The sequence below is a fragment of the Centropristis striata genome, chromosome 1, assembly GCF_030273125.1.
Source record: "Centropristis striata isolate RG_2023a ecotype Rhode Island chromosome 1, C.striata_1.0, whole genome shotgun sequence".
Classification (NCBI taxonomy): Eukaryota; Metazoa; Chordata; class Actinopteri; order Perciformes; family Serranidae; genus Centropristis; species Centropristis striata.
This window is the reverse complement of record NC_081517.1, coordinates 2,759,863-2,785,741: the sequence shown is the minus strand read 5'-3', so window position 1 is coordinate 2,785,741 and position 25,879 is coordinate 2,759,863. Positions and strand designations below refer to the sequence as shown.

Sequence of the window (25,879 nt, the reverse complement as noted above, 5' to 3'; positions counted from 1 at the left end):
AATGGGTTAACAACTTAACTCTATGGAGTCTTGGGCTATTTTGGCCATTTTTGAATTCTTTTCATGTCTTTGTTAGTCATTTTGTGTCTTTTTTTGGTCATTTTGTGTCTTTTTTTTAGTCATTTTGTGTCTTTTGGGTTCTTTTTTAGTCATTTTGTGTCTTTTTTTAGTCATTTTGTGTCTTTTTTTTGTCATTTTGTGTCTTTTTTTAGTCATTTTGTGTCTTTTTTTGTCATTTTGTGTCTTTTTTTGGTCATTTTGTGTCTTTTTTTAGTCCTTTAGTCCAACATAAAATGTGATTTTGAATCTTTTTTTTACTTTCAAAACACTATCATGCTCAATAAAGAATTTTAAATGTTGCAAATGTGCATTCATTTTAGAGTACACTGAGACATTAAACTGCATCATTTTCAATTAAATTCTGGAAAAGTTGGTGTGTTGTAAAACTTTTTGACCAGTAGTGTATGTTGTTTGTAAAAAACGACTTGGCACAATCACGTTCAGCATCAAAATGACATTCCACACAAGAAATAAATCTACTACTAATGTCGTCTCCTCTAACACAAATTCTAGTGAAATGCAGACAAGCTTTGATTCGAGGTAATTAGTTCTGATAAAGTGAGCGGCTGGCAGGAGGAGTCTTGCTGAGTTCAAAGGGGAGTCCCTCATCAGGAAACATTAAGTGTTCTTACCAACATGATGCCATTTAATCCCAACACTTGTTGCCGCATTAGCACCAAGGGTTACCGAGCAAACACACACAATTTCTAGACATTTTGCTATGATACGCTCGGCACAAACACCCAGAAAGAATAGCAGCATTTGAATTAAATCACAAAACTGCTGTCAGTATTTCAACAAGGCCAACAGAGAAGAGAGTTTCACTTTAAGACAAAGTACTGAGCAAAGAGACCGTGAAGGCTGTTGAATCTGAATTAAGCATAGATTGGCCTATATTGCAGCAATCGGGGAACTAGTTCAAGACGTGCCAGGACTCATGTAGGCTCTTTTACACTGGGGACTCTCAAACAGTGGAGCATGTATACCCTGGGCTATAACACACACATCTGAAACCAGACAGCCAGCTGAGAGTTTGGTCATTTATCATTTTAGGACGTATAGGACAGTAGTTCTCAACCTTTTTGAGTCGCGACCCCCCAATTTAACATGCATGTTGTCCGCGACCCCCGCTCACTGAACAGAATCTCACACACACAGTTCAGATCACCCAAAAAACAAACAAAATGACCACAAAATGACACAAAATGACTAAAAAAGGAAACAAAATGACGAAAAAAAGACACAAAATGACTTAAAAAGACACAAAATGACCAAAAAAGGCACAAATGACTTTAAAAAAACCCACAAAAAGACACAAAATGACTTAAAAAAAGACACAAAATGACCAAAAAGACACAAAATGACTTTAAAAAGACACAAAATGACCAAAAAAGACACAAAATGACCAAAAAAAAGACACAAAATGACTTAAAAAAGACACAAAATGACCAAAAAGACACAAAATGACTTAAAAAAGCCACAAAATGACCAAAAAAATACACAAAATGACCAAATAAAGAGACGCAAAATTACAAAAAAAAGACAAAATGACCAAAAAAGGAAACAAAATTACCAAAAAAGACACAAATAGGCTCTTTTACACTGGGGACTCTCAAACAGTGGAGCATGTATACCCTGGGCTATAACACACACATCTGAAACCAGACAGCCAGCTGAGAGTTTGGTCATTTATCATTTTAGGACGTATAGGACAGTAGTTCTCAACCTTTTTGAGTCGCGACCCCCAATTTAACATCCATGTTGTCCGCGACCCCCGCTCACTGAACACAATCTCACACGCACAGTTCAGATCACCCAAAAAAGAAACAAATGGACCAAAAAAGACACAAAATGACCAATAAAAGACACAAATGACCAAAAAAAGAAACAAAATGACCAAAAAAGGCACAAAATAACAGAAAAAGACACAAATTGACTACAAAATGATAAAAAAAAAGACACAAAATGACTAAAAAAGACACAAATTGACCAAAAAAGGAAACAAAATTACCAAAAAAAAAGACACAAAATCACCAAAAAAAGACACAAAATTACCAAAAAAGACACAAAATTACCAAAAAGACTAAAACACATGAACACTTTAACACAGAGGAGACAGAGCTGACTTCCAAAATGATTTGGCGACCCCCAGAAATCATCTCGCGACCCCAATTGGGGTCCCGACCCCAAGGTTGAGAATAGCTGATCTATAGCAGGGGGCCACAATTTTTCATGTTCACTACCACAGGGCCACATATAGGAGCGTGCACTTAACCAGATATGATGAAACTGCAACTTTAAATATGTTTACAGTGCAGTAACTTAACTTCATGCTCAAATGCATGTATAACAGTATAAATAAGAATACAAAAGGTTTGAAGCAAATAAAAAATAACCACTTACTGTGATTTTTTTTTTTTCAGTGCAAGAACAGCAGACCAACATTAATTGCAAGAAGTAATTTTGTGCATTTTTACACTGCACTTTTAAGATTTCATGCTCAAATGTAAGAATTTCAAGCATTTATAAGCAATTTATCCAAAACCCAAGCACTTTTTAAACCTTGAAAATTTAAATTCAAGCATTTTCAAGGATTTCAAGGTTTTCCGATGAGGTAGGGGTAGTGTTAGAGTACATTAAAACATCTTTAAAAGGAAGAAGCTCCATCAACTGAGTAGAACCTGACTGATGTGTCAGATCGATGATATCATAGGCTAAGAATAATACATTTATTTAATTAGCACCTTTTAAAAACAGCTTACAAAGTGCTTTGACAGAGAGCAGTCAGTGGCGGTTCTAGACCAATTTTACTGTGGGGGCCAAGGAGGGGCCAGTGTTTAATCAGAGGGGCACATTAGCACATGAAAAAATGGCAAAGATGATATTTAAGCATTCAAAATCTTTGAATGTCTTGGAAAAAGACACAAAATGACCAAAAAAGACACAAAATGAGAAGACAGAATAACCAAACAAACCCACAGAAGACATAAACGTGACAAAAAAAGACACAAAATTACCAAAAAAAGACACAAAATAACTAAAACAGACACAAAAAAAGACACATAAATGACACCAATGACAAAAAAGACACAACATAACTAAAAAAGACACAACAACAGACACAAAATTACCAAAAAAAGACACAAATTACCAAATAAGACACAAAATGATTTACAAAGACACTTAAAGACATGAAAAGGATTTTAAAAATGGACAAAATAGCCCTATAAGACTCAATGGAGTTAAACTATTATACAATGTTCACATTCTGGGTTCATTTTGTGTACAATGAGATATTGTTTGAACAAAAAAATGTTAGAATTGTTCCATTGTTCATTGTTATAAATTGATCATTTTATTATTAATTTGACCTGGAGGCCCCTGTGTAGAACCACCACTGAGAGCAGTTAATTACAAGATGAATGAAGCCATAAGGCTAAAAAACATTAAAAGAAAAAACAATAAAAGGCAGTGTAGGAACACTCACAAGACCTTCTCAGATACAGAATTAGAAGATAAAAGGAGCAAAAAAAAAAAATAAAGAAGTAAAAAGGAGCAGTGAGATAGAAAGCAAGCCTATAAAATTGGGTTTTAAGAAGTAATTTAGAAGAAGTTACTGACTCTGACGGAGAAAGCTCGCTCTTCTTTGGTTTTTACTTTAGACACATTTGTTTCAATTGGTATCGAACAATATTTTGTCCAATATGAAAACTGTTTTAAACATATAATGCAGAAAATGATTCTTGGGGTTATTTAGAAAAGGTGTCATATAGCTATTAATTTAATTTTTATGCATTCTTTATTTAAATGGTCAGCAACAGGACCCATATGTTTTTTTGAGACGGATAACGATCCTGAGTTAATTATCTGTAAAATTCCCTGATTTTACACACTGTTAAAAATGTCTGTAGATTTTACGGTGAAAAAACTGTTAAACCGTGACAGTAAAAGACCGTAAAATGATAAATGGGTTAATTCAGTTTCAGTAACAATGAAACACCCTAAATGTATGTATCAGCCAAAACACTATTTTTTCCTCTCTTTTTTTTTTGGAAAAATACATCACTTCACTGTAAAATACACTGGCACAGTGAATATAAAAAATATACTAACATATTTACAAGCCATCACTGTAATTTTTAGCATTTATTTTTTGTAAAAATACATTTTCTCACTGTTAAATGTACTAAACACCATATCTCTAACAGAAATATACTGTAATATTTAATGGTAAAATCTTTAATCAATGCAGCATTTATAAAATATTCTCTTGTCAATCACATCTGCCATATGACAAACAGCGTTTCTTTTGATGGAAAAACATTTTATTTTTTACGGTAATATTTGGAATAAAATGGCAATTTTAAATGTGAAATCAACAGCGCTAATATCATTTTACCGTAATATTAGAAAAAGTTGCACCGTACTTATTACGGTAAAGTTCTGGCAACCACAGCTGCCGTTTTTTTTACCGTAAAAACAACTTTTTTTTTTACACTGCACATACGGCAGCTGATATATCGTTCTTTAAGTAAGAGGGTGTAAATGTAAGGAAATAAACAGTTTTATACACTGGCAAATGAATTGTGTTATACAGTAAAATTAACCCCGGTAACACTTTACAATAACCAACTAAGTGATGTTTATAGATGTTTTATAGACCAATTATTAACCATTTACAAAGTGCTATACATATTTAATCGTTAAATGTTTTAAACCAATTTCTTAAAGGTATATGAATCATTTCAAAATCATTAACATACTAAATATGGTGTTAAAATGTTAAAATGAGTGCAACTAACACTATTAATAAACTATTCATCATAATTTAATTGTTTGTTATTGGTAAAGTAACTTTAAACTTACATTAATATACCATCTATTTGTCATTTATAAATTATTTAGTGAGTTAAACATTAATCAATTATGTATTTACCATTCTAAATGGCCTATAAACAGTTTATAAATGATGATTAAACATTAAAAAACTGTTTACCATTTATAAATGATGGTTATTGTAAAGTGTTACCTTAACCCCTTTTTTTTTTTTTTTTTTTCAAAAACTACTTCCTGTTCAAAGACAATGCTTAGTTTTTGTACTGATCAGATCCTACTGATCCAAAATATCTAGGAGAAACTAACAACACATGCCAAACAAAAGCTTGGGTCTCAGGAGGTTAAGTAAGAAGCCTTCTGAGGACCTTTGTGTCATGATATCAGTGCAATATTGGAGAACAATCCATAAAGGTCTATTTTCACTCCAACTCAGATAAAATCAGTGTCAGTATCGCTCTTGATATCAGTCTCAAAAACTCCACATCAGTCGGTTCTATCATTCAGACACCAAGTTTAAAAGGCCGAGATGAAGATGAGAAGAACTGAGCGTTTGTGATTCAGGGTTCATACACTTTAGCAGTGGTCAAAATACAAGAATTTTTTTCAAGCAACATAATTACCAAAAAAGACACAAAATGATAGAAGAAAACTAAAATACTTAAAAAAGAAACAAAATGACCAAAAAAGACACAGAATTATCAAAAAAATGACACTAAATTACTAAAAAAGACACAAAATTATTTAAAAAAGACACAAAATTACCAAAAAAAAGACACAGAATTACCAAAAAAGACACAAAATGGCCCAAGAAAGGAAACAAAATGTCCAAAAAAAGACACAAATTGACCACAAAATTATCAAAAAAGACACATAATAACCAAAAAAGACACACAATGACTAAAAAAACCCACAAAATGACCAAAAAAAGACATTAAATGACCAAAGAAGACAGAGCTGACTTCCAAAATGATTTGGCGACCCCCAGAAATCATCTCGCGACCCCAATTGGGGTCCCGACCCCAAGGTTGAGAATGGCTGGTATAGGATATTCAGGGTTCGTACACTTTAGCAGTGGTCAAATTCAAGCACTTTTCAAGGACTTTCAAGGTAAATTTTCAAGCTTTTCCAGTATCTTCCACCTGTTGTAACCTGCATGTTTTAGATGAGTGCTTACATACTAAAAGGGGAGATTTCACTGAACCATAGCAACAGAGATGGTGTTACACTGTTAGGAGGAACGCTCTTCATTTCAGATAGGCTACTCATTATTTTTTACATTGAACATGTGATTATCTATATCAGGGGCCACACTTTTTCATGTTCACTACCACAGGGCCACATATAGGAGCGTGCACTTAACCAGACATGATGAAACTGCAATTTTAAATATGTTTACAGTGCAAAAAAAGAAAAGTTGGGTGAACTCAAAATTTCAAGGCAACAAACTTCGATAAAATTTTAAGTTGGACAATTAAACACAATATTTTAAGTTTTGTTTTTGAGTTTGCTCAATTCTGAATTCAGATTTTTGTCAACTCAACTGTAAGTTGTACTAACTTATAATTTTACATTGTAATAACTTTTAATCCTTACTTCTGCTAACTTGTCAGCTAATGTTGCGACCACAATTTTGAGTTAGCATTGATACGCTAATGGCTACTCTTGTAGCTGTAACAAGCAGCGCCGCTAGCATCAGTTAGCCGCTAGCATCAGTTAGTCGCTAGCATCAGTTAGCCGCTAGCATCAGTTAGTCGCTAGCATCAGTTAGCCGCTAGCATCAGTTAGTCGCTAGCATCAGTTAGCCGCTAGCATCAGTTAGCCGCTAGCATCAGTTAGTCGCTAGCATCAGTTAGCCGCTAGCATCAGTTAGCCGCTAGCTTTCGCTAATGACCAAATTTCACCGCTTTCCCGCATTTCCCAACAAAGAAATAAGAGTTATCAGAACTATTGTCCCTTGTTTTGAACCCCAACTTAAAGATATAAGTAACAACAACTCACCAACTTGTTTTTGAGCAGACAACTGGCTTCCTTTGTTGTGCTAACTTACATTATTGCCCTAAATGTCAGTAATTTATATTTCCAAGTTTTAGCAACTTAAATCACTGTTTTAGGCCAAAAAATACAAGTTGGCTTTTTTGCAGTGTACAGTGCAGTAACTTCACATATTTCATGCTCAAATGCATGTATAACAGTATAAATAGGAATACAAAAGGTTTGAAGCAAATAAAAAATAATCACTTATTGTGATTTATTTTCTTTCAGTGCAAGAACAGCAGACCAACATTAATTGCAAGAAGTGATTTTGTGCATTTTTACACTGCACTTTTAAGATTTCATGCTCAAATGCATGTAGTTGTACTGAGGGCCACTTCAAGTGAGGGTGCGGGCCGTATGCGGCCCCCGGGCCTCCAGTTGCCCATCCCTGATCTATAGTCTATAGATGGATATAGTCAGATTGCAAGAGAAATACAGTAAGAATTTCAAGCATTTACAAGCACTTTATCCAAAATCCAAGCACTTTTTAAACCTTGAAAATACAACATTTAAATTCAAGCATTTGTGTCTGTTGTGAGTAGGGTTGTCAAAAGTATCGATACTCAAAAAAATATCGATACTAAAATGTTGTATCTGGATATGATACTCATTTTCAAAAGAATCGAGTATCTGAAGCTTGTTATCATAGTTGCGGTTTCTTTTTGCACAACTTGTTTTTTATTATAAATATTTAACCTGTGGTTCTGTTAATTTTAACATGTTGCATTTTTCTTGTTAATAAAAATCATCATGAATCATGTTCCTCTTTAAATACTTTTAAGACCAAGCTCAAAAAATCCCTATAGATATTCCACACCTTTGTATTTGTTTTGTTTAAATTTTGTTTGTATTTTTTTATTTTCATCTAGCTATGTAATTTAAGTAAAGTAGTTACTTATAGGTTTAAGAGGGAGGGTCGCGTATATAAGCCCTTTGGGCTTTTTGATCTTTCCTGCATTTTCTTTTACTGTTTCTTGTACTGTTATTTCCTAACGATTGTATGTTTTTTTAAGTGCAAACAACAATACATAAAAAATAAAAATAAAAAAAATAAAAGTTGTGATCAAAGCAGGAAGACAAGCAGGAGAAAAAGATTTTCCTTTTCTATCTTGGGTCAAGTCCCAGCACTGCAAAAAAGCCAACTTGTATTTTTTGGCCTAAAACAGTGATTTAAGTTGGTAAAACTTTGAAATATAAATTATTGACATTTAGGGCAATAATGTAAGTTAGCACAACAAAGGAAGCCAGTTGTCTGCTCAAAAACAAGTTGGTGAGTTGTTGTTACTTATATCTTTAAGTTGGGGTTCACAACAAGGGACAATAGTTCTGCTAACTCTTATTTCTTTGTTGTGAAATGCAGGAAAGTAGTGAAATTCAGTCATTAGCGAAAGCTAGCGGCTAACTGATGCTAGCGGCTAACTGATGCTAGTGGCTAACTGATGCTAGCGGCTAACTGATGCTAGTGGCTAACTGATGCTAGCGGCGCTGCTTGTTACAGCTACAAGAGTAGCCATTAGCGTATCAATGCTAACTTAAAATTGTGGTCACAACATTAGCTGACATTTCATAGCGGCGTTACAATCGTGCCAATTCAGCACATTGCAGAAGTTAGCAGAAGTAAAAATGAAAATGTATTACAATGTAAAATTGTAAGTTAGTACAATTTACAGTTGAGTTGACAAAAATCTGAATTCAGAGTTGAACAAACTCTAAAACAAAACTTTTTTTTTTCAAAAATATTTAGTTTATTTGTCCAACTTAAAATTTTATCGAAGTTTGTTGCCTTGAAATTTTGAGTTCACCCAACTTTTCTTTTTTTGCAGTGAGTCCCCCGTCCATCTGGCCTCCTGTATTCCAGTTAGGCCAGTATCCTGCCCCCCCACTCCCCCCGGGGCAGAAAGCACACATAACCTGCTCTGAGCTCTCCAAACATCCATACAGTAGATCCTTCCTCCTCATCTCACACGGCCGGTTACGCTGCATGTGAGCCAGTGAGTAAATAACTTTCAGGAATATCACACATAACTCAAAGTCAGAGGGGCAGCTACATTCCTGTTTCTGACTCAACTCCTTGGTTTGGTCCCAAATGGCACTCTGACCCACTCATTAAGCGGTAAACCTGCAGCTTGACAAGCAGCTCCTGGATGACAGTAATTGTTGCAATCGCAGACGGAAAGTAATTAATGACGGGGTCAGAAGTTTCCAGAGGGGTGTCCGCCTGGATTAAAAACTTCTGCATGAATTTGACTGTAACCCCTGACCTAGGGCCTAAATGAGCCGTTCATTTAGTTCTGATTTAATTATTTTTACATTGAACATGTGATTATCTATAGCAGGGGGACACACTTTTTCATGTTCACATATAGGAGCGTGCACTTAACCAGATATGATGAAACTGCAATTTGAAATATGTTTACAGTGCAAAAAAAGAAAAGTTGGGTGAACTCAAAATTTCAAGGCAACAAACTTCGATAAAATTTTAAGTTGGACAATTGAACAAAATACTTTAAGTTTTGTTTTTGAGTTTGCTCAACTCTGAATTCAGATTTTTGTCAACTCAACTGTAAGTTTTACTAACTTATAATTTTACATTGTAATAATTTTTAATCCTTACTTCTGCTAACTTGTCAGCTAATGTTGCGACCACAATTTTGAGTTAGCATTGATACGCTAATGGCTACTCTTGTAGCTGTAACAAGCAGCGCCGCTAGCATCAGTTAGCCGCTAGCATCAGTTAGCCGCTAGCATCAGTTAGCCACTAGCATCAGTTAGCCGCTAGCATCAGTTAGCCGCTAGCATCAGTTAGTCAGGGTCGGGCAGATTATTGAGCCGTTCATTTAGTTTTAATTTAAGGGTTAACATTAATTCAGTTAGATTTCTGAGATGTCTGATGGATTATTTTGTAAAAACATGATATCATTTTGTTGTCTGTTTGTTTGTTTTTTGTTTGTTTTTGATGTTTTTTTATAACCGGAATAAAGCATTTATTCATTCATTCAAATTTCTGAGTAGACTGCCGTGCTGGTAGATTATGCTAAAAAATCATAATCAGGATTATTCTGGTCAATATTGGGGTCACAATTATTTAACACGATTACTCATTGACTTTGGAAACGTCATGCATTTATGTAACTTTTAAAATGATTCAACTGAAAAACAAGAAATAATAAGAATGTATGAAAAAGAGATTAATCAATTCAATAAACAGTATGTAAATATATACATTTAAATAAATAATATAATTAATATATAATATAATAATTAATAATAATATAATAATATAATAATTAATTAATAATAATATAATATTATAATAATATATAATAAATAATATTATATATATATATTTAACATATTCCAGTTAGAAGAATGAGCAAAAGTTCACCTCTGTGAAGGAAAAGCCAGGGTGTACTGGATTTATAACACATTATTATTGTAAAGAGCTTTATTGTAAAATGAATTTGGGCTCAAAAATTGTTTTATCTCTATTATCTTGTTTTTTATGATCATATGGAGTGAACTTGTAATTAAAACTAAAACAATAATTCAACGAATCACCCAGCCCTAGACCTTAATTACTTAAAACATTAGTATTACAGTGAATTATGTATGGTTCAAATCAAATCAAATCAAATCAAAAAGCCTTTATTGTCATTATATAGACCAGCTATTCTCAACCTTGGGGTCGGGACCCCAACTGGGGTCGCGAGATGATTTCTGGGGGTCGCCAAATCATTTTGGAAGTCAGCTCTGTCTCCACTGTGTTAAAGTGTTCATGTGTTAATGTGTTTTAGTCTTTTTGGTCACTTAATGTCTTTTTTTAGGTCATTTTGTGTCTTTTTTTTGTCATTTTGTGTCTTTTTTGGTAATTTTGTGTCTTTTTTGGATCATTTTGTGGTCAATTTGTGATTTTTTTGGTAATTTTGTTTCTTTTTTTGGTAATTTTTTGTCTTTTTTCAGTCATTTTGTGTCTTTTTTTGGTCATTTTGTGTCTTTTTTGGTCATTTTGTGTCTTTTCTGGTCATTTTGTGTCTTTTTTGGTCATTTTGTGTCTTTTTTGGTCCTTTTGTGGTCAATTTGTGTCTTTTTGTTTCCTTTTTTCAGTCATTTTGTGTCTTTTTTTGTAATTTTGTGTTTTTTTTTTGTCATTTTGTGTCTTTTCTGGTCATTTTGTTTCCTTTTTTAGGTCATTTTGTTTCTTTCTTGGGTGATCTGAACTCTGCGTGTGAGATTCTGTTCAGTGTTGGGGGTCGCGACTCAAAAAGGTTGAGAACTACTGATATAGTTCACTATACAACGAAATTGAAAGTGCCACTGCATGCGGTGCATAGTAAGATAATCATAACACAAAACAACATGAGTAAAGACATTTAAAATACCGAGCTAAACAAGGACAACAACAAGAACAAGGACATGTGATGTAATAAATAAGTATAAAAATAAATACATGGCTACTGAAAGTGCTATAATTTATAAATGAGGTGGATTGTATGTTTTGCACATATCAATTGTATTGCACATATCCGTCTTATTGCACCTTTTAATTAATTTATCCTGTGTGGGTGTTGAGAGTTTAAAGTGTATAATGTGAAGATAAAAACATCGGTAACACTTTACAATAACCATCATTTATAAATGGTAAACAGATAGTTTATTAATGTTTAATCATCATTTATAAACCGTATATAGGCCATTTAAAATGGTAAATACATATTTTTATGAATGTTTAACTAACTAAATAATTTATAAATGGCTAATAGATGGTACATTAATGTATGTTTATAGTTACTTTACCATTAAAAAAACCATTCAATTACAATTAATAGTTTATTAATAGTTTATTAATAGTTTTAGTTGCACTCAAAATAACATTTTTAACACCATATTAAGTATGTTAATGATTTTGAAATGATGCATACACTGTAAAAAAAAAATCTGTTTAATTTTCGGTAAAATACCGGCAGCTTTGGTTGCCAGAACGTCACTGTAAAAAAATACAGTGAGCGTATGTAAATGTAAATATCAGCAAAAACTGTAATTTATACTGAATAATCCCATTACTTTTAGGATAATTGTGTCATCATGGTATTTCTGCATTAATTTTACATCAAAATTTTATATTTTTACACTAAAACTGTGTGTTTTCTGCAATTTATGGCAGTTGAATTTAAAGTTTTATGATATGACAGATGACAGAAAAGACACAAAATTACCACAAAATTTACCAAAAAAGACACAAAATGACCAAAAAAAGGAAACAAAATGACCAAAAAAGACACAAATTGACCACAAAATGATAAAAAAGACACAAAATGACCAGAAAAGACACAAAATGACCAAAAAAGACACAAAATGACCACAAAATTTAGCAAAAAAAGACACAAAATAACCCAAAAAAAGACACAAAATTGACCAAAAAAACACACAAAATGACCAAAAAGACTTTTATGGCAGTTGAATTTAAAGTTTTATGATATTCTTTGATTTACAGTAATTAAAAGTATTCACTACTGATGTGTAATGTTTAATTTGACAACCTATTTCTGATGCAATTTGACAGTGTTTTACTGTAATTTCTACAAAGGTTTAATTGGTTGAAAACATTTAAATATTAAATATGTATATAGCAGTTTGTAAATGGTTAATAATTGGTTTATAAACCATCTATAAAGATCATTTAGTTGGTTATTGTTGTTATATATCCCGTCCTTCCTGCAGCTCAGCCTCTAATATGACCATGTTATGGCTTTTTTTGTAACAGACTTCAGACGGCTATGCAGCTCGGCAAGCGGCATCAAATTAATTAACAATGACTTACAATACAAAGCACTTTGAACTGAGTGTGCGCTGCGAACAGAGCCAGATTGACGGTGACCTTTGACCCCGCAGCCCTCCCTACAACTGTTGCTTATGACTTCCATGAGAGGCTGAAGGCGAATTCCCTCTGGCACACGGCCAGACGCACAAACACTCAGACACCGCACGCCAGCACCGGACCTACACTGTAAAAAAAAATCTGTTTAATTTACGGTAAAATACCGGCACCTTTGGTTGCCAGAACTTCACTGTAAAAAATACAGTGAGCGTATGTAAATGTAAATATCAGCAAAAACTGTAATTTATACTGAATAATCCCATTACTTTTAGGATAATTGTGTCATCATGGTATTTCTCCATCAGTGGCGGTTCTAGACCAGTTTTACTGTGGGGGCCAAGGAGGGGCCAGTGTTTAATCAGAGGGGCACATTAGCACATGAAAAAATGGCAAAGATGATATTTGAGCATTCAAAATCTTTGAATGTCTTGAAAAAGACACAAAATGACCAAAAAAATACACAAAATGACCAAAAAAGACACAAAATGAGAAGACAGAATAACAAAAAAAAAACCCACAGAAGGCATAAAAATCACAAAGAAAGACACAAAATGACCAAAAAAAGACACAAAATGACCAAAAAAAGATACAATAACTAAAACAGACACAGAAAAGACACATAAATGACACCAATGACAAAAAAGACACAAAATGTAAAAAAAAAAAAAAGACAAAATAACTAAAAATGACACAACAACAGACACAAAATTACCAAAAAAAGACACAAAAAAGACACAACAACAGACACAAATGACCAAAAAAGACACAAAATGACTTACAAAGACATGTAAAGACATGAAAAGGATTCAAAAATGGACAAAACAGCCCTATGAGACTCCATAGAGTAAAACTATTATACAATGTACACATTCTAGGTTCGTTTTGTGTACAATTAGATATTGTTTGAACAAAAAAAAGGTAAGAATTGTTCCATTGTTCATTGTTATAAATTGATCATTTTATTATTAATTTGACACAGGGGCCACAGCAGGGGCCAAGGGCTTCTTCACAGGGGCAGTGGCCCCTGGAGGCCCCTGTGTAGAACCACCACTGTTCTCCATTAATTTTACATCAAAATGTTATATTTTTACACTAAAACTGTGTGTTTTCTGCAGTTTATGGCAGTTGAATTTAAAGTTTTATGATATTCTTTGATTTACAGTAATTAAAAGTATTCACTACGGTGATGTACAATGTTTCATTTGACAACCTATTTCTGATGCAATTTGACAGTGTTTTACTGTAATTTCTACAAAGGTTTTTTACAGTGTGGATAGAACTCCGGTAGCAACATAATGTGGACTCGGTTTGTTTAACAGAGTTCACAAAATAAAAACTAACCCGAGTACACAGACACACCTGAGGACTCAGTGGCAGCTGCTGCCAAGATTTTAAGTATTTAAGGTGTTTTTACCTTTGAGAGAGTGTATTTGTTTTTATTTTTTAACAAACCTGGTATGAGAAAAGTCATAAATTAAAGTTTTAATCATTATATAACAACATAAAGTCGTTTATTTGGTCCAGGAAAAACAGTCTTGAGGATTATGCACAAATCTTAAAAAAGGACAGCATTAACTTTAATTTAGAGCAGGGATGGGCAACTTAAATATTAATAATAAAAAACAACTTGTGCAAAAAGAAACTGCAACTATGATAACAAGCTTCAGATACTCGATACTTTTGAAAATGAGTATCGTATCCGGATACAACGTTTTAGCATCGAAAAAGTGTTTGGATTTTGGATAAAGTGCTTGTAAATGCTTGAAATTCTTACTGTATTTCTCTTGTAATCTGACTATATCCCTCTATAGACTATAGAGCAGGGATGGGCAACTGGAGGCCCGGGGGCCGCATACGGACCGCACCCTCACTTGAAGTGGCCCTCAGTACAACTACATGCATTTGAGCATCAAATCTTAAAAGTGCAGTGTAAAAATGCACAAAATTACTTCTTGCAATTAATGTTGGTCTGCTGTTCTTGCACTGAAAAAAATAAATCACAGTAAGTGGTTATTTTTTATTTGCTTCAAACCTTTTGTATTCTTATTTATACTGTTTATACATGCATTTGGGCATGAAATATGTTAAGTTACTGCACTGTAAACATATAAATATTGCAGTTTCATCATATCTGGTTAAGTGCAGGCTCCCATATGTGGCCCTGTGGTAGTGAACATGAAAAATTGTGGCCCCCTGCTATAGATCAACTATTCTCAACCTTGGGGTCGGGACCCCAATTGGGGTCGCGAGATGATTTCTGGGGGTCGCCAAATCATTTTGGAAGTCAGCTCTGTCTCCACTGTGTTAAAGTGTTCATGTGTTAATGTGTTTTAGTCTTTTTGGTCATTTTGTGTCATTTTTGGTCATTTTGTGTCTTTTTTTTTGGTGATTTTGTGTCTTTTTTGGTAATTTTGTTTCCTTTTTTTGGTCAATTTGTGTCTTTTTAAGTCATTTTGTGTCTTTTTTTTATCATTTTGTAGTCAATTTGTGTCCTGTTTTGTTATTTTGTGTCTTTTTTTAGTTATTTTGTGTCTTTTTTGGTAATTTTGTGTCTTTTTTTATTCATTTTGTGTCTTTTTTGGTAATTTTGTGTCTTTTTTTGGTCATTTTATTTCTTTTTTAAATCATTTTGTGGTCAATTTGTGCCTTTTTTGGGTGATCTGAACTGTGCGTGCAGTTTCATCATATCTGGTTAAGTGCACGCTCCTATATGTGGCCCTGTGGTAGTGAACATGAAAAATTGTGGCCCCCTGCAGCATTTAAGTTGCCCATCCCTGATTTAGACGAATGTGTAACAGGTGTTTAAATTAGAGTTATTGCCATCCTGGGCCTGGACCAACACAAGTTAATATGAGTGTTAGGTAGATAGTTTAGCTATCAGGAAGGGATGGGACCTAAAACAACTTGGATGCAAACTGACAAGTGACGCCTTAAAACAATCAGAAGTTTATCAAAATTGCAATGTGTACAAGTTGCAATATTTACTAAATGCACAATCTGTGTCAAAATATCACTCGGGATAAAATAGTTTGTTCTGCAGAAATGTTTCTCCCTACGAATCGTATTCTGCACACTGGAGAAAAAAAATCTTTCTTTGGTTCAGGTCCTCACCAAAAAATGATAATTTTGATAAATTTCTCAATGAAAAAAACATGATTAACCATGCAAATATGATCTTTCATTCCAATATACCGATTGACATCAAAATAATTGCAATAAGATACTTTTTGTGCTGCTCTATCATACTTTTTATTATTCAATACTAAATTATTTGAGTTAATTGAGTAAAAGCCAAGCATTATTATGATTATTATTATTATCAGTGTATGGTGACAGCTCCTTTAAGAGTAATGATGATTCTGATCATCATACAGTGCACTGAAAAAAGAACCAACTTAATTGAATTGTTTCATTTGGTAACACCTAAATGAATTAAGTTCTTTCAAATTAATTTAATAAGTTAGATTAACACAATTGAATTTAATTGAAAGAAATTAATTTGAAAGAACTTAATTCATTTAGGTGTTACCAAATGAAACAATTCAATTAAGTTGGTTCTTTTTTCAGTGTAGCATACGTCTGTCAGGGATGTAGTAAACTGTAGTAAAGATATTTCAGGCTATTTTTGCGATAACGATATTCTTGACGATATTAGGAAATACTTAAAAAGATATAGAAAATATATATTTTTTAGTCTGTATAAATAAATAAAAATCTAAAATGTAGTGTGAAGTGAAAATCGCAACAGTTGCCAAATGCAAAAAAAATTACTCTTGACTCTTGAGTATGAGCAAATAATAAAAATAACTATTTAGGGGTTTCGGGGGCATATTTTAATGACGTTTTGTAAAGGAGAATAAAGGTTCTTGTATGTTTTATTTAAGACATCTTATTTTGACAGTCTTCTTGTAAATTCTGGTGGTGGATTCTCTTAATACACTGTGCTCTTATTTTGAAAGCTGCATGTGTTTAGCGACAGAGAGTAAGTAGCTTTTTGTGATTAAAACAACTTTAACCACTACATCCATAAGTAGGAATGTTGCCAATATCATGATATGCATTTTTTTTAACCATAAAAAAATATACCGATATTATTGTGAATGATATGATATGGCACACCCCTAACCACAAAATGTGAACATATGGCCTTAGAGTGGTTAATTTGAAAATAATCTCACACTCATACCATGCAGCATGTAAAGGAGAGTTTGAAAAAGTGAGTGACAGGAGTCATAAAACAACGATCTGTTGATCTTAACGAATCACGACTCTGTAGTCTAACAGTGGCAAAAGAACATTAGATGATCACCGTGAGAAAAGAGCATCTACACTGTTAAAAACCTTTGTAGAAATTACAGTAAAACACTGTCAAATTGCATCAGAAATAGGTTGTCAAATTAAACATTGTACATCACCGTAGTGAATACTTTTAATTACTGTAAATCAAAGAATATCATAAAACTTTAAATTCAACTGCCATAAACTGCAGAAAACACACAGTTTTAGTGTAAAAATATAAAATTTTGATGTAAAATGAATGGAGAAATACCATGACGACACAATTATCCTAAAAGTAATGGGATTATTCAGTATAAATTACAGTTTTTGCTGATATTTACATTTACATACGCTCACTGTATTTTTTACAGTGAAGTTCTGGCAACCAAAGCTGCCGGTATTTTACCGTAAATTAAACAGATTTTTTTTTACAGTGTATCATATCGAACATTGTAAACACTGTAACTGCTAAATTAAAAAAATCTGTTTAATTTATGGTAAAATACAGACAGCTGTCGTTGCCACTGTACTTACTGTACAAATTACAGTGAGTGGGTGTAAATTTAAATGTAAATATCAGCAAAAATTGTAATTTAGATGGAAAATCACTTTATTTTTATGGTAATTGTGTCCTATGGTATTTCTCCATTCATTTTACATGACATTTTTATATTTTTACAGTAAAACTTTGTGTTTTCTACAGTTTAAAAAAAACAAAAACATTTCAACATTTTGATGTAAAGTTAATGGAGAAATACCATGGTGACACAATTATCCTAAAAGTAAATTTACCGTAAATTAAACAGATTTTTTTTTACAGTGTACAGCGGTCATATTTGGTAAATATTTTATTGTAATAATGTAGCAGAAAGCGGCCCGATGCTCCTCTATAACGCTCGTGTTCTTTTTTTGTCTGAAAATGACCAAAAAGGTGAAGAGAACTGATGTTTCCTGCTGCTGGTGCATGTCAGTAAACAGTCAGCTGTGATGAAAACAAACAAACCCCCCTAACTAGTTTATTATGTAATGCTAATTTGGCATGGAGAACTACACCTAATTTCTGGTAATGGAGCTGAATGATTTGCTCTGTTTTCCTCCCAATTAATCCTCTTAAAGCAAAGTGAATATTCTAATGAGCACGCAATGCATAAATCAGGCTTTTTTCCTCCACATTTGAAGTATTGATGAATCAGTTGTTGTGATCAGGTGTGTACAGGTGTCACATGGTTACTCCTATAGCTGCATATATGCACTCAAAAAAATAACTTGTTCCCAGAACAAAATAAAATGATGGAAATAATTTCCACCTGAATAAAATGCTTTAATTTAGCGAGAAACAATTTTGTTGAACAAAATGTAAATATGTTGGGTCAACATGATGTATTTGCGTTACTGTAAATTAATTACCAGGGGTCAGTCTAACTAGATTTATAAGGGTAATTGTAACATAATAACATAATTTTCTTGGGCCATTTAAACTTGTATGACATTATTAAGAGTTACTTTATTTAATAGGGTAGTTACAACTACTTTTTAAAATAGTGCAGTACATGAATTAATTGTGCTGAGCCAACAAAACAAAGTGAGGTTGAAGTGGTTTAGCCTAGAAGATTACCTTTATCATATGAAAATGAACATAATAGTAATTATTCAGAAAATAAAGAATTTTTAGACTTTAGAGTATTATATTCAGCAATTTAATTAGGTTGTTTTAACATAAAGTATTCTAGTAAATTTTAAAGTGTTGCATTTTATGCTAAAACTACATGTTTTAAAACTGTTCAACCACAAAACATCATTTTATTTAGTAGAAGCTACATGTTAGACTAAGGAGAAGGTATCAGACACCCAGTTTGCTTTTTTTGAGTTTATAGTGGACATAAAGAAAGAACCACATCTGCACACACTGCTGGGAATAACTTATAGTCAGGCGGCTTAGCTAAATAAAGGGGACACGCTGGACAAAAGCACCAAATTTTTTTCCACATGCTCTCTATCACCATAGGTTTCAATTTTTGGTAGGAGCCACTTCATCAAGATTGCGGATCGGAGATGGCAGCCATATAAAGTCTATGAGAAACGCTATATCTTCCAAGCCACTTAGAAGGTCAATCTGGGTGTCAAAATCTACATTTTCTGGGTCAAGAAATCATTTAAAGCTATTGAGAACATCACTAGATGATTATTTGATCAAATAGATATGTTCATTTTCACCCAGACTGGTAGGTCTTCAAGTGCTGCAGCAGGGAATCCTGAGTTGAAAATGTTTGGAGTCTATGTTCACGGGAGAGTGCTGATAAGCTGCAATGTACACTGCTCAAAAAAAAAAATCAAGGGAATGCTTTCATCTCATGTCAGATCTTGATCAACAAATTATTTACAGTGAGTCATCTAGTGATATTCTCAATAGCTTTAAATGATTCTTTGACCCAGAAAATGTAGATTTTGACACCAAGATTGACCTTCTGAGTGACTTGGAAGATTTATTGTTTCTCATAGACTTTATATGGCTGCCATCTCCGATCCACAATCTTGATGAAGTGGCTCCTACCAAAAATTGAAACCTATGGTGATAGAGAGCATGTGGAAAAATGTTGGTGCTTTTGTCCGGCGTGTCCCCTTTCTTCTCAAATCTGGTCCTAAGCCGCCGGACTATTATTAGTCAGAGGCAACAACAGAGAGGGGGGATGGCTATGTATTTTTTTGGTCATTTTATGTCTTTTTTTGATAATTTCATGTCTCCTTTGGTCGTTTTCTGTCTTTTTTTTGGTAATTTTGTGTTGTATTTGATAATTTTATGTATTTTTGGGGTCATTTTGTGTCTTTTTTAGATAGTTTTGTGTCTCTTTTGGTCATTTTGTGTCTTTTTTGATGGTTTTGTGTCTCTTTTGGTTGTTTTCTGTCTCTTTTTTTGGTCGTTTTGTGACTCTTTTGGTCATTTTAGGTCCTTTGTTAGGTCCTTTGGTCTGCTATTATTTTTAGGGTAGTTATGTCCTTGTGACGTTATGGTATTTCTCCATTCATTTTAAATGAAAAATCTAATATTTTTTACAAGCCGCCTGACTATTAGTGAGAGGCTACAACAGAGAGGGGGGATGGCTATGTATTTTTTTGGTCATTTTGTGTCTTTTTTTGATAATTTCATGTCTCTTTTGGTCGTTTTCTGTCTTTTTTTTGGTAATTTTGTGTTGTATTTGATAATTTTATGTATTTTTGGGGTCATTTTGTGTCTTTTTTAGATAGTTTTGTGTCTCTTTTGGTCATTTTGTGTCTTTTTTGATGGTTTTGCGTCTCTTTTGGTCGTTTTCTGTCTCTTTTTTTGGTCGTTTTGTGACTCTTTTGGTCATTTTAGATCCTTTGGTCTGCTATTATTTTTAGGGTAGTTATGTCCCTGTGACGTTATGGTATTTCTCCATTCATTTTAAATGAAAAATCTAATATTTTTTACAAGCCACCTGACTATTAGTCAGAGGCAACAACAGAGAGGGGGGATGGCTATGTAGTTTTTTGGTCATTTTGTGTCTTTTTTTGATAATTTCATGTCTCTTTTGGTCGTTTTCTGTCTTTTTTTTGGTAATTTTGTGTTGTATTTGATAATTTTATGTATTTTTGGGGTCATTTTGTGTCTTTTTTAGATAGTTTTGTGTCTCTTTTGCTCATTTTGTGTCTTTTTTGATGGTTTTGTGTCTCTTTTGGTCATTTTGTGTCTTTTTTGATGGTTTTGTGTCTCTTTTGGTCGTTTTCTGTCTCTTTTTTTGGTCGTTTTGTGACTCTTTTGGTCATTTTAGGTCCTTTGGTCTGCTATTATTTTTAGGGTAGTTATGTCCTTGTGACGTTATGGTATTTCTCCATTCATTTTAAATGAAAAATCTAATATTTTTTACAAGCCGCCTGACAGAGGCAACAACAGAGAGGGGGGGATGGCTATGCAGAACATCAGGTAAAGTGTGGGTGAGGTAAACATCTTTCTTAAACGCCATGCGCATACACCCACAACACATGGGGGGGAGGGAGGGGGGTTTGGGTGGGGGGGGGGGGGGCTGGAGGGTGTTAGAGGCTGTTATTCATTATCCACACGACTGCATTCCAGGGCTGGACAAAAGGAGTTATCGCCACCATCATTCAGAGGCAACAAGCACAAGAGAGGTAAGAGAGGGATTTAAGCAGGTTCTCAAACAAGATGCCCCCACCTGATAACCTTAGCACTGCCGTTGCACCATTCCCACATGTCCTAATGCATTCACCAGTCAGAGAGAGGGAGGAAAGAGTAAAAAAGACTGAATGAGAAGAAGGCAAGGTAAGGGAAGAGGAGGAGAGCAAGAGGAGAGAAACTGTGTGAACATTAACACTGAATGGAAGCGATGGAGGAAGATAAGAACACCTCCTCCTCCTCCTCCTCCTCCTCCTCCTCCTCCACTTTACAGGAAGTGACCAGTGAGGCAAGTGCACCTCACTGCTGATGCTTCAGTGCTTTTGTGAGGCGAGAAATGCCAAAACAACACTTTTTTTTTCTCTTCACTACCTGGAGTTTCTTGTGAAATCTTAAAGAGGACACCCCCCCCCCACACACACACACGCACACACACACACACCTCCTTCTTTTCCTGAAGATCAGGTTTTAAACTTTGACTCACACAACTTGACCTTTTGATGGACCAAGAGAGCAGAGCAGTGCATGTAGCGTTTAGTATTAATCTACCTGTTCACCTCCCTCATCAAAGGGAAGGGGAGGGTGGACAGGTGGGAGGTCAACCAGCTTGTGCAATGACCTTTGACCTCGAAGTCAAAAGAGATTAAACTGAAAATGAGAAAGCTCTGTGACACCTTAACTTAAATAACACATGTATAATAAATAAGAATATATGTGCACTTTGTGCAGTTGCCTCACCTTTTTTAAACTCCTCCAGCATTGCATCCAGCTTGGTGTCATTGAACACAAAATGTAACGGGTGGCTGTAAAACTTTGTGATGGTTTTGAGAGGGGTGCAATCATCCGGGTCCACAAAGGCCAGGTCCTTGACAAAGAGCAGATCCACTATGTTGGACCTCTCGCCCTCGAAGACCGGGATGCGCGTGTAGCCGCTCTTCATAATCTCAGACATGGTGTTGAAGTCGAGGGTGCCATCCCCGGGGATCATGAAGCAATCCCTCAGCGGCGTCATCACGTCCTCCACGGTCTTAGTCCGGAGCTCCAGCGCGCCCTGGATGATGTTCAGCTCCTCCTTCACCAGGTCGTTGTAGGGGTCCGTGACGCGCAGCATCTCCAGCAGCTTCTCCCGGTTGTACACGGTTCCTATCTCCTGTCCCAGGAGGTAGTCGAGGAGTTTGCTCACCGGGTAGGAGGCAGGGAAGGTGAGCAGCATGAAGAACTTGGTGAGGAAGATGGTGTTGGCCCCGACAGCCAGGCCGTGTCTGGAGCAGATGGCCTGGGGCACGATCTCTCCAAAAATCACTATTCCTATGGTGGACATGACCACCGCGATCAACCCGGAACCGGCGATATCATCCAGCAGGATGGTCAGCGTGGTGTTCACCAGCACGTTCCCCAGCAGGAGCGAGCAGAGCAGGTAGTTCCCTTGGCTCCTCACCGGCTCGATCTTTTTGGCGTAATTCTTCTCCTTCTCCGTGCCGCAGTTCTGCACAATCTGCAGCTCCATGGGGTCCAGAGCCATGAGCCCCAGGTTCAAGCCGCTGAACATACCCGACAGGCACAGCAACATGGAGATGAAGATGACCTGCAGCCAGAAAGGCAGCAGAAACTTTTTCTCCTCCACCACTATCACTTTGGTGTCATCTCCATCGTGGTAGATCCAGGTGTTCTCCGTCCACGGGTCGTGCATGCCGGCCGCGGCCGGGGTCGCGGTGGCGATGCAAAGGTAATAGGACTTACTCCTCTCCGTCTTCCGCAGAGGTTTGACCTCGATCTCAACTATTCCGGACGTCTTTCTGTTCAGGATGATGTTGGGTAATATAATTATATCCGAAGTCCTAATACCGCAGGGATGCAAGCCGGACGAGTCCTCCTGGCTCTGGTTGTCCCCCGAGGAGCTGTCAAGGCTCCCCACCGTCCTGCTCCGCTCATGTTCCGTGAAAGAAATTTTGGACCACGTCTCGTTGTTGATGTTCTGCCCGTAGACCCTTAATTTCACCCGAGAGCGCTCGCTTACGCGCAGGTAGCCCTTATCCATGAAGGAAATGTCGTCCGTGTCCTCCAGTCGGAGCCCTATGATGACGGTCTCCTCGGACCCGTCCTTGCCACTTGTCGGGGTGACACAACAGCCAGTGACAGTTAAGAAAATCATCGCCAAAGCTCGGACCCGGTTAAGTGACGCCATTTTTGCAGCGGTGGGCGCTCGGGATGACGGCTCTGCCATATTGATAACCATTGGCAACCAACCTGCTGAATGAAAAGGGCTTTTAAAAATCAGAGCCAGTCGGAGTCCGCCTTCATCTCCGCCGAGGGTCTCCGTGACTTGTGCATCGGGACCTGCTCGTTCCCACTACGTGTCCGACACTGATGACTCGCAAGCGCAGGCTTATGGGCCAACTCGTGCCTCCCCTGATGTCCCCGAGACAGGCGACGGCAGCGGCCAATCAGGAGGCGCCGTTGGGCGGGAGGCGGGGCGTCCGCAGCCTCCTCGGCCAATCAAATTCCAAAACAAGTGCACCTCATGTTAAGAGACAGACAGGACTCTACTCGTGACTTTTTTAAACATATATCTAAGTACAGGAGACATACAATACAGTCACCCTGTTAGAATAATCTCCTAACTCTTTTTTTTTTTTTCAAGTTTTGCAGGAATTACTAAAAAAACTTCACCAAAAGTGAAACATATGGCATTTATTTGAATTTGAATTTGAATTTATTTTATTTGATAGGGACAATGCAGTTAGCATAGATACAGGACATGCATCTGATGTGCTGCATACAGAGATATAGCTTCAGCTAATTTTCAACTCCCGTCCCTAGTTGGGCTTTTACAACTACATACAAAATCACAATACTAAAAAAATCCAATATACAATTACACCATCTACAAAATAGAATAAAATTACAAACAATTACAATATACATTTACCCTGAGAAAAAAAAAAAAATATATAAAATAAAATAAACCCTGTATAAATATAGCTTGAGTTTAAAATCATCATAAATCTATACAACAATAAAGGAGAAAAGAAAGAAATAACAGAGAAAAAGAAAGAAAGAAAGAAAAAACAAAAAAAAAACAAAAAAAAACAAAAAAAAACTACTTGACACTACTATTGATCATTTCACTCAAAAAGGATGTAACAAAGGAAGGCTATTGGCATAGTAATAACACTGTGTGTAAAAATATTTCAGATCTGTATTCTTCATCATCATTAGTCGTAGATTGATAACCATTGCATACAGTTTAGAGTTTTAGAGGTGACTACTGAAGTCCTATTACAAATAGGCAAATACTAATTGTCATCATCAATAATCTGACAATCATTTTTTTTGATCGTTGGGTCTCTAAAATGTCAGAAAATAGTGAAAAATATTCATCCTACTTTCTCAAATCCCAAAGTGATGTCTTCACATGTCTTCTTTTGTCAATCCAAAAACAGAGAAAAGCAAATTTTCTCCACATTTAAAAGAGATTTAGAAAAGCAATCCGACATTTTTTGCATGAAAAATTACTTTGGCCAATCAAATTCCAAAACAAGTGCACCTCATGTTAAGAGACAGACAGGACTCTACTCGTGACTTTTTTAAACATATATCTAAGTACAGGAGACATACAACACCGTCACCCTGTTAGAATAATAGCCTTACTCTTTTTTTTCAAGTTTTGCAGGAAACACAAAAAACTTCACCAACCTCACCTTGCAACTTCATTTATATGCCATCACATTGTACAATAACAAATAGTCTGGTTCATTACATACTGTCTATGCACTTTATGTGTTTTTTATGCACACTGTTCATTGCACCTTATTTGTTTCATAGCACCAAAATGTTTATACTGTATATTCATATTTATTCTGCACTGGAATTCTATTCTACTCCTTCTTTAGACACTTTATATTTTATTGTATTTTTATATTTTATTGCTTGAAGTATGCCTAGGTTGTTCTTTTTACTTTATTGTGTTGTTATTGTCTCTGTGTGTAATGCTGCTGCTACACTGTAATTTCCCAGCTTGGGATAAATAAAGTATATCTATCCTGTTCTGTTTCTTAAACAGCAGCAACTATAACAAAGCAAATCCCCCCCTGGGGATCAATAAAGCATTTCTGATTCTGATTATTGACCCTGACATAGACTTTGTAACTGTACATTTATGTGTAAACATATAAAAAGAAAGTAAGGTTAGAACTAGCACTGTTTTCTACACCATTGCACAAAATGCCACCTCATATTTGACGCACAATCACATCAAGCCAAAAACTCTGAAAATGGGGTTTCTGAACACCCTGACCTTGGATAAAATTTTACAAAATGTTTATTTTTCAGCGATCTGAAATGCAATTTGGATAAAAGACCAAAGTGCATAGAAAAACTACATCTTAAAACATACCCACATACATATCGTCACCCTGTTAAAATAATCGCCTAACTCATTTTTTCAAGTTTTGCAGGAAACACAAAAAACTTCACCAAAAGTGAAACATATGACATTTATTGATCATTTCACTCAAAAAGGATGTAACAAAGGATGGCTATTGGCATAGTAATAACACTGTGTGTAAATTATGTAACTTAAGAGAAATAAATAACTTAGGCAATTTTTTTGAACATGCCTTTGTGACTTAAGCAAGATATGGTAA

The 25,879-nt window shown here is 35.2% G+C and overlaps 1 protein-coding gene and 1 long non-coding RNA gene across 3 annotated transcripts in view; one reads left to right on the top strand and one right to left on the bottom strand.

The window, feature by feature from the left end:
* The window catches only part of cnnm2b (cyclin and CBS domain divalent metal cation transport mediator 2b), an 86,806-nt gene extending 63,199 nt beyond the window's left edge, over window positions 1-23,607 (bottom strand). For both annotated transcript variants that reach the window (XM_059351038.1, XM_059351097.1), the window contains exon 1: window positions 21,972-23,607. In XM_059351038.1, coding sequence (XP_059207021.1) covers window positions 21,972-23,469 — 1,498 coding nt within the window. In that variant the 5' untranslated portion in view covers window positions 23,470-23,607. The remainder of the gene's footprint in view (window positions 1-21,971) is intronic.
* Window positions 1-25,879, top strand: part of LOC131988464 (uncharacterized) — a 160,508-nt gene that overhangs the window by 41,557 nt on the left and 93,072 nt on the right. The gene's annotated exons all lie outside the window — the stretch shown is intronic.